The 8,804-nt window shown below is 53.2% G+C and overlaps 2 protein-coding genes across 3 annotated transcripts in view; both read left to right on the top strand.

Annotated features, from left to right (window-relative positions):
• The first annotated feature begins 5 nt into the window (after positions 1-5).
• On the top strand, positions 6-6,251 carry ZNF408 (zinc finger protein 408). 2 transcript variants are annotated; one of them, XM_089914143.1, is made up of 5 exons: positions 6-387; positions 693-970; positions 2,183-2,244; positions 2,467-2,726; positions 3,770-6,251. In XM_089914143.1, exons 1-5 carry the CDS (start codon positions 339-341, stop codon positions 5,308-5,310), a joined length of 2,190 nt encoding a protein of 729 aa, XP_089770269.1. In that variant the 5' UTR covers positions 6-338; the 3' UTR covers positions 5,311-6,251. The 2 variants fall into 2 exon arrangements, with proteins under 2 accessions (XP_089770269.1, XP_022447791.2); XM_022592083.3 differs by having other exon boundaries at positions 10-387; positions 3,791-6,251.
• Positions 6,252-7,823: 1,572 nt separating this feature from the next.
• The window catches only part of F2 (coagulation factor II, thrombin), a 36,068-nt gene continuing 35,087 nt past the window's right edge, over positions 7,824-8,804 (top strand). Inside the window, exon 1 of the mRNA XM_022592085.2 lies at positions 7,824-8,496. The gene's annotated coding sequence lies outside the window, so the exon portion shown is untranslated. The remainder of the gene's footprint in view (positions 8,497-8,804) is intronic.

The raw sequence follows: 8,804 nt of genomic DNA, 5'->3' as shown, positions 1-8,804 counted from the left end.
AGCCCCGCCCACTTCCTTACGAGCCCGCTTACGTGCCCGCCTGGAGGAGAGACAGTATAACCGTCCGACTCGTCCCTCCCAAAAGGAAGCCCTTGAAACAATTAGTTCCTCTCTACCGGATACTCAAATCCCTAGTGGACCTCCGGAATTCTAAACTCGTATTGTTCTCGGACAGAGATTTGCTTCACCACTACTGCCAAACTCCCAGTCCTGCGCACCAATGAGGTCTGACTCTTAAGATTCTTTCCCGAAAGGGAATTTGGTAGTCAATGACTGTTTCCGGGGGGAGCTGAGAAGGTGAGTCTCACTTCCGGCGGAGGGAGGCTTTCTGACCCGGGATGGAGGAGGCAGAGGAGCTGCCCTTGGAGTGGGAGAGACTGCAGTTCGGTGAGTGACCTGCGATGTCTCCGACCCTCGGCCCTGGCCTAGATACTCCTGACGTTCTCTGGTCAACTCTTTCCCCCCACGACCCTTTTCCTCCCGAGCCTGGCATCCTCCTCCGGTGCCCTCAGAACCTCTGGGAGCTTCTTAAGAGCCCTCGAACCGCCTCAAACTTTTCCGGGGCCCCCTTGGAGCCCTTACATATCCCTCAGACTCCTGAGGCCTAGCTGGACCTCGGGTTTTCTCCCTCACCTTTCCTCGCCCCACGACCTCTTGGGCCGCTTCCTCACTGTCTTTCTCTGTCCCTGCAGCCCCCGATCCACGCCTGGGCCCGGACTCAGGATGGAGCCCTTCCAGAGAAGGCTGTGCACAGGGACTCAAAGACCTCTCGCCCGGACCCACCCGAGCCATCCTCGCTCTAAAGAGCCTCCCGCGGGGCTTGGCCCTTGGCCCCTCATTCATCAAGGAGCAGCGCTTGGGGGTCTGGTGTGTTGGGGAACCCTTGCAGCCAGGCCTGCTCTGGGGGCCACTGGAAGAGGAGTCTGTCTCCGAGCAGAAGGGCCATGGAGTGAAAACACAGCAGAAGGAGGTATTGAGGGATAGGGCTTTACGTCTCCGTGACTGAAAATTTTGATCAGACGTTTCTCGGTAACTCTCCAGTTTGTTGGAAGATGCAGGGTGTTTCAAGAGATAGGAGATGGTTTATGCTCTCTCTCTCAGGGACTGTCTCATCCCCTCACTTGCGGTAGCCGAGGAGGTGCAAAAAGTTATTAAAAGGTGGATTAGTAGATGGGACTTCCCTAGGTCCAGTGGTTAAGACTGCAGCGCTTCCACCGCGGGGGGCGCGGGTTCGATCCCTGGTCGGGGAACTAAGATCCCACAGGCCGCACAGCGCAGCCAAAATGTAAAAAAAAAAAAAAGTTGGATTAGTAGAGTGTCAGCAATGACGACGAAAGTCAAGAGCAAAGGTTTTTGGAATTAAAAAGCCATGGGGGGGCTTCTCTGGTGGCACAGTGGTTAAAGAATCCACCTGCCAATGCAGGGGACACGGGTTTGATCCCTGGCCTGGGAAGATCACACTTGCCGTGGAGCAACTAAGCCCATGTGCCACAACTACTGAGCCTGTGCTCTGGAGCTGGCGAGCCACAACTACTGAGCCCACACGCCTAGAGCCCGTGCTCCACAGCAAGAGAAGACGCCACAATGAGAAGCCCACGCACCGCAACGAAGAGTAGCCCCTGCTCGCAGCAACTAAAGTCAGTGTGCAGCAAGGAAGACCCAATGCAGCCAAACATAAATAAATTTATTAAAAAAAAAAAAAAAGCCATGGGATCAAATCCTAGCTTTGTCACATAGCTAGTTAGATGGCATGCCTTGTTTAACTCATATGTAAAATAAAGGAATGGCCGTTTCCTTTATTTTAATTCTCCAGGATTATTTGGAGCAAAAGTTGAAAAAGCACAGGTAAAGGATTTCATTTCATAAGTCCTGAAAAACAGATTTAAGGTTGATGTACCTCTTACTACTTCTTCTGTTTGGTATTCACTGAAAGGCAATAATATGTGCAATTCAGTCATTCACCACACCTTGGGAGGGAGGTGAGGGGACAGTTTTTTTGGCCTTTATTGAATGAAAACTCGAACGGCATAGTCCTATAGAGGCAGACCAGAGACCATTAACCTTCTAGGGGCTTCATCTTAGACCTGTCTCAGGAGAGGTTACATCAGGGGTTTTTTTGTTGTTTGTTTCACCCTGGTCCCCTCAAACACATGGGAGAAAGACTTTTATTGGTTTATTTCAGGACGTGTCACTAGGCCCATGGGGAGATGTGTGTGCTTGTGAGCAGAGTTCAGGCTGGACTAGGTAAGTTACAGGAGAGTATGTAGTGAAGATGTTCCTTTGAGGCTTTCTGTTGTGGCATGGGATGGAACCGGAAGCTGGCTTCTGGTTCCCACCCAGGGATCTTTGCAGTGAGTGTTCCAAAGGCATGGGATCCTTTAGGACTCAGACTGCCCAGGAGCTGGGGCTTTCAGGGAGGGCCACTTGAACGGGATCTCCTGAGCTAACTCTTGCTCTGCTTTGCAGTTTGGTGCAGCGGGGAAGGCTGGAGGGTGAGGGAAACGTGGCCCCAGTGCGGATCAGCGAGAGGCTCCACCTGCAGGTGTACCGGGTCGTGCTGCCAGGTTTTGAGCTGCTGATGTGGCCCCAGCCTCCCTCGGAGGGCCTGAGCCCCACCCAGCCCAGGCTAGAGGAAGAGGCATCCTTGGCTGTGGTGACAGAAGTGGAGTCTGCTGTACAACAGGAAGTGGCCTCCCCCAGGGAGGATGCAGCAGAACCTTGCACAGGTATGTGTCAAATAAATGCTGGCTTCCCCAATTATCACCAAAAAAACCTGTTGATAAGACAAAGCAAAGCTTATGGCGTAAGACAGTAGGGGAGAACAGTAGCATTTCTGAGAGGGAAGGGCAAAGCCTGGATATTTATCGAAATTTTGAAGTCTGGTATAAGGTGGATTTTTCAGTGTGGGATGGGGTCGGGGCTCGATCAGTATTGGGTAAGGATCATGACATAGTAGTTTAGGATTTGTGGAGACAGCAAGGCTAGAATTTTCAGGTAAGAGGTTCAGAGAGTTTGGGGATGTAAACTGTCATTTGATGCTTTTTATTAAAGAGTGACAGGTCTTTTCCTTGGAATGAACAATATAGTTGACTCTTGAACAGCACGGGGGTTAGGGGCACTGACCCTCTGGGCAGTTGAAAATCTGAGTATAACTTATGGTTGACCCTCCATATCCAAGGTTTCACATCTGTGGTTTTGCATCTGTGGATTCAACCATGTAGTGCTGTGGTATTTACTGTTGAAAAAAAATGCTCGTATAAGTGGATCCGTGCAGTTCAAACCTGTGTTTTTTAAGGGTCAACTGTATAGATATTTGCAAGTTTTATCTTCCTGAGTTAAGTTTTCTGGAATAGTAAGGTCACACTGACAAAGACAGCAAGTTGTGTATAAGGTTTCCAGTTTTCTTATGTTTTTTCTGTCTGGACTGGGGATGGGGATTCCTTTATTTTCACGTGACCTAAAGTGAGGAGATGGTGGTCTCAACTCATCCTAAGTGCATGTCTCCAGAGGGAGAACAAGGGCACTCTGGGATGGCCTTTCTCTAGAAATTATCCAGATGTCTAGACACTATGGTTCCCAGGAGAGCCTCCCCAGAAGGCACCTGAGACTGGACAGAAAGATAAACAGAGTGTGTGACTCATGTTCCAGGGAAGAGATTGGTGTCATTGCTCCCATTGCAGTTCAGGGGCTGAGGAGGAGAAGACACATATTCCTATAATTTCCTGGTGAGACCACCATGACCCCCTGCTACAGTCTCTACTAAGCCCAGCACCCCACTCTTGCCTTGCAGATCCTGGTCACCAGTCACAGCCCCGCATCCAGGCGGTGAGCCCTGGACTTAAGCCCCAAATCCAGGACCAAGTTTCCAAGGAGAGCCAGCCACTCGGCCCATTGCCTCAGGATGGCCATGTAGATGAGGAGGACCCACCCCAGACCCAGATGCCACCTGAACCTCAGAGCAGCTCCACTCCCCAGCAGGGCCCTGAGAGCAGTGAGGCCAGTTCCTCATCTTCTGCCAGGGGCCCCCAGCTGCGTGCTTACCTAGTCAGGAAGTTGCGTAGCCCCAGTGATCAACGTCCACCCAGAGCGAAGACCTCAGAGCCCGGGGCCCAGCAGAGTGGAGAGCAGCAGCACCCTGGTTTACCCGCATGCTTGCGGAGCGCCCCTGGCCCGGTGGGAGGCTCCCCGAAGCGGGGGCGACGGTACCGCTGTGCCGAGTGTGGCAAGGCCTTCCTGCAGCTGTGCCACTTGAAGAAGCATGCATTCGTGCACACGGGCCACAAGCCCTTCCTTTGCACCGAGTGTGGCAAGAGCTACAGCTCAGAGGAGAGCTTCAAAGCCCACATGCTGGGCCACCGTGGGGTGCGGCCATTCCCCTGCCCTCAGTGCACCAAGGCCTACGGCACCCGGCGAGACCTCAGAGAGCACCAGGTTGTACACTCAGGTGCCCGGCCCTTTGCTTGCGACCAGTGTGGCAAGGCCTTCGCCCGCCGGCCCTCCCTGCGGCTGCATCGCAAGACACACCAGGTGCCAGCGACCCCTGCCCCGTGCCCGTGCCCTGTGTGCGGGCGGCTCCTGGCCAACCAGGGCTCCCTGCGGAACCACATGCGGCTCCACACGGGGGAGAAGCCCTTCCTGTGCCCACACTGCGGCCGGGCGTTCCGCCAGCGGGGCAGCCTGCGCGGGCACCTGCGGCTGCACACAGGGGAGCGCCCTTACCGCTGCCCACACTGCGCTGACGCCTTCCCCCAGCTGCCTGAACTGCGGCGCCACCTCATCTCCCACACCGGGGAGGCCCACCTGTGCCCCGTGTGTGGGAAGGCCCTCCGGGATCCCCACACGCTGCGCGCGCACGAGCGCTTGCACTCAGGCGAGAGGCCCTTCCCGTGCCCCCAGTGCGGCCGTGCTTACACGCTGGCGACCAAGCTGAGGCGCCACCTCAAATCCCACCTGGCCGACAAGCCCTACCGCTGCCCCACCTGTGGCATGGGCTACACTCTCCTCCAAAGCCTCAAGCGGCACCAGCTCAGTCATCAGCCCGGGGCACCCTCCAGCCCACCCTGTGTGCCGCCTGCCGCTTCTGAGCCCACCGTGGTGCTCCTGCAGACCGAGCCAGAACTACTGGACACATGCAGTGAACGGGGCGGGTCCCCAGCCCCGGACGTCTTCGAGGTCACCCTTTCCGAGAGCCAGGATAAGTGCTTTGTGGTGCCCGAGGAGCCAGGTCCTGCTCCCAGCCTGGTGCTCATCCATAAGGACATGGGCTTTAGCACCTGGGCAGAAGTGGTAGAGGTAGAGACGGGCACCTGACCACCCTCACCTTCCCTCAGCAGAGCTCTGTATAAAGACTGGTGTTTCTGAGCTTGGGTGTCTGGATCTTTCTCTTTGGGTTCCCTGATAGAGACTAGTGTATGAGAAGCAGGTCGAGGACTCCCCTTCCTGCTTATGGACGACCACTTTGTTTCCCAAGACTCTTAATAAGGTAAACCACTTCTAGATGTGAGATCTTCTTATCAGCTTCCAGGAGAGCTTGTCCTGCCACCCTCCCTGGGAACTCCTGAAGGTGCTTGTTCTTTAAACGTTGTGGAAGTGACCCTGCCCAGTGAGGACTGGGAACTCCTCAAGGTGCTTGTTCTTTAAACGTTGTGGAAGTGACCCTGCCCAGTGAGGTAGCCAGGTCGCAGGCAGCACTAGTGCCCTGCTGGGGTGCTTATTGCTGGAATAGTCACTCCCATCCAGCTCCCTGAAGGACAAGCATTTCTATTTGGAACCAAACGGAATGACTTGTGAAGGTTAAAGGCCAGAGACACTCAGCTGACAAGTCTCTGAGTCAGGCATTAGATTGTTTTGGCAGCTTTTCTCACCACTGAAGGCCTGTGAGGTTGGTTTTTGTTCTGTGCTGAAGGACACCAGACTCATTGGAGGTGGTTAGGGCGGGTCTGCACCCTTCTTTGTATCTGGCCGAAGGCAGCCCTGTTGAGGGAAAGAGCGAGGAATGAACATGTGTTTCATGTTTCATCAGCTTTGGGCCTGGCCTGCCCGAGGTGCTGGGGACGCAGCTGTGGACAAGACAGAGGCAGCGCCCTTTACAGGGCTCAGGTCTACCAGGGGCAAAGAACAACAGTAAGAGTTTAAAGAGGAGCACTCCCCGGTGCTGTGGGTGTGTTTAGTGGGATGGGTTCACTTGTGGGCATCAGGGAAGGTGTCCCCAAGAAATTATAATGGTAATAAACAGCATTTGTTGTGGGCCAGTCCTTTATGTGAGTTTATTTCTGTAATCCTATAGCAATCCTGTGAGATAGTTATGAGGACAGTCAGGAACAAAGAGCTGTAAGTGTCCTGCCCAAGGTGACAGAGCTACTAGGTGGCAGAGCTGAGATTCAAATCCACGTAGTTTAGCACTGGAGTAAGGCTCTTAACCTCCACACTCTAGTGTCCCGCATTTCAGCTGTGACTTGTTGGATGAGGAGGTGTGGGGGAAGGTGGGGATGTGAGGGGCTGCATGTGAAAAAGCCCCATGGTGAGACCCTGGGTGTGAGCCCTGAGACCAGCATGGCTGGAGCAGAGAATGAGGGGAGGGGGGCAGGGTCAGGTCACACAGGCCTTGCTTCAAGAGTTTGGACTTTATTCTCAGGACATTGAGGGGCTCTTTGAAGGGTTTTGAGCAGGGGAATGATACGATCAGATTCATGATTGAAGAGACCACTGGAGAGGATTAGTGGGCAAGGTGCAGTTGTGGGGAAATCAATTAGGTGGCTGGGAATGGGTGGTAGTGGAAATGCTGTCCTTCACCCAACAAATACTGAGCACTTCCCGCGTGCTGGTTGTTAGGGGTATAGCAGTAATAACAGTCTCTGCTCTCATGTAGTTACGTTCTGGTGTGGCAAGAGCCAATAAACAAATACATGTCAGATGATGGTAAATGCAGTGAAGAAAAGTAATGCAGTGGAGAGGTTGAATGGGGAGTGTGATTTTACAGAGGGCGGTCAGGGAAGGCCTTCAGTAACATGACAGAGACCTGAACTACGGAGAGGAGTGAGCCAGGCTGATGTCTGCAGAAGGAGCTGGATTCCAGTCAGAGGAAACAGTACCAGCAGAGCCCAGTGAGTTCAAGCAAGAGCAAGGAGCAGAGCGGCCAGGGCGGAGCGTGGAAGGAGGTGAGGGCAGGGGCTGTAGGCTGTGGGGAGGGCTTTGGGTGGACAAGTTCTCTGAGAGGTAGAAGTGACCAAAGTCAAAGACTGAGGGAGAGAGGAAGATCTGACTCCTGCTTTCTGACTTAGCAAGTTAGGTAGCCGTGGTGGGGGGGGCGGTGCGGGACAGCTATGATTTTGGCTGGGGATGGTTTGAGTCGAGGTGCCTGTGGGAAAGATCTCAAGAAGGCAGTGGGAAATGGGCACAACCTGCGGGGAGAGGGGAGGCTCTTCAGGAGAGACTAAGTCAGCATCCGATGAAACAGGAGAACCTGCAACGTGTAAGTCGCAGAAGCTGATGGAAGAGCATCTCAACAAGGAAGAAGAGGGTAACGATGTCCTTTGCTGTTGAGAAGGTTGAAATTTGCCAGTCGCTGGTGAGCCGAGTGAGGGCAGTTGGGAGCCAGACTGCATTGCTTTGAGGAGGGGGAGGCAAGAGAGACAGGGGAACTTACATTCTTATTCCATCCTCCTTCTGTCCTGCAAATTGTGTTGTGCCGCGTGTTTCACAGATGGGGAAACAGGTTCAGAGCGGATTGGTAACTGCCGAGACCGCACATTCAGTAAACAGCAGAGCCAGGACCATGACATGACGTGTCCTCTGGCTTCCCAGCACTCAACCTCCGTGTCATAAGCAGCCCCATGTCTCCTGCTTTGCACTGACTTTAACCCATCCACCCACCCGGTGTGAATAACTTCTTGGCAAAGCGTCATTCTGAAACTGTCCAAGGAGAGGGAGGACAGCAAGAGATGGTGACGACGATCTGTGGAGAGAAAGGCCACACCATCCAAAGCCTGAAAAACAGCTGCTAATACTAGTTTTGAGTCAGCCAACCCCCTGGCTCAGTCTGGTAGGTCCTATTCTTTTCCAGCTCCAGCTTCAGGCGGGTCATTCCAACTCAGGTAACCTCTCAGCTGTGTCTGCCCAGCGTTGTTAGCTAACTTGGGGACATACCCATTGCTTGATACTGAACAATGCAGGGAAGTGGGGATGCTTTGGGTTGCTGGGGAGGCCTGCCGACACCCCACAACTGTCCTCAGACCAAAACCTGGGATGTTTACCCCCCTTTGTCACATTCCCACACAGATGAGGGACTTTCCTCTCCACTGAGACTGTCCCTGGTGATGCAGAGCAGTGTCAGGTCAAAGCCAACAAATTCAAAGCCACCTGGTTTGAGCATGTCTGCTCAGCCAGCGCTCATGGCTGAAGTGGGAATGGGCATCGGAGAACATCGTCCAACTTCCTCACGTTACAGATGGGAAAATGGAGGCCGAGAGAGAAGTCACCTTCTAAGGCATGAGACCAGTGAGTAGCAGAACCGGGACAGGGCCCAGGTCTTCTGAAACTCACTTTAGTGCCCTTCAAATGAAAATAAAGTGCAATGACAGTTCTTGGAAAGGCTGATCACTGGAATATTTTTTTCATTGAGAAAATATCTCCTCCCAATCAAAATAATTCTTGTGTCATTATAATGTTGAAAGTCCCTTCATTCCCTACTTCTCCTTTTCTCCATCCCCTGATAAAGTCACTTTGAACTGTTTGGTGTATACAGCACTGAATTTGAATGCTGCTTCTTGCTATAGAGCAAAGTTGCATTGAAAATGTTGCTGGAC

This window comes from Delphinapterus leucas, chromosome 7 (genome assembly GCF_059928025.1).
Source record: "Delphinapterus leucas isolate spDelLeu-1000000601 "Yukka" chromosome 7, BTC_Dleu_Yukka2, whole genome shotgun sequence".
In the NCBI taxonomy this organism is placed as follows: Eukaryota; Metazoa; Chordata; class Mammalia; order Artiodactyla; family Monodontidae; genus Delphinapterus; species Delphinapterus leucas.
This window is presented reverse-complemented; position numbering and strand designations above follow the sequence as displayed.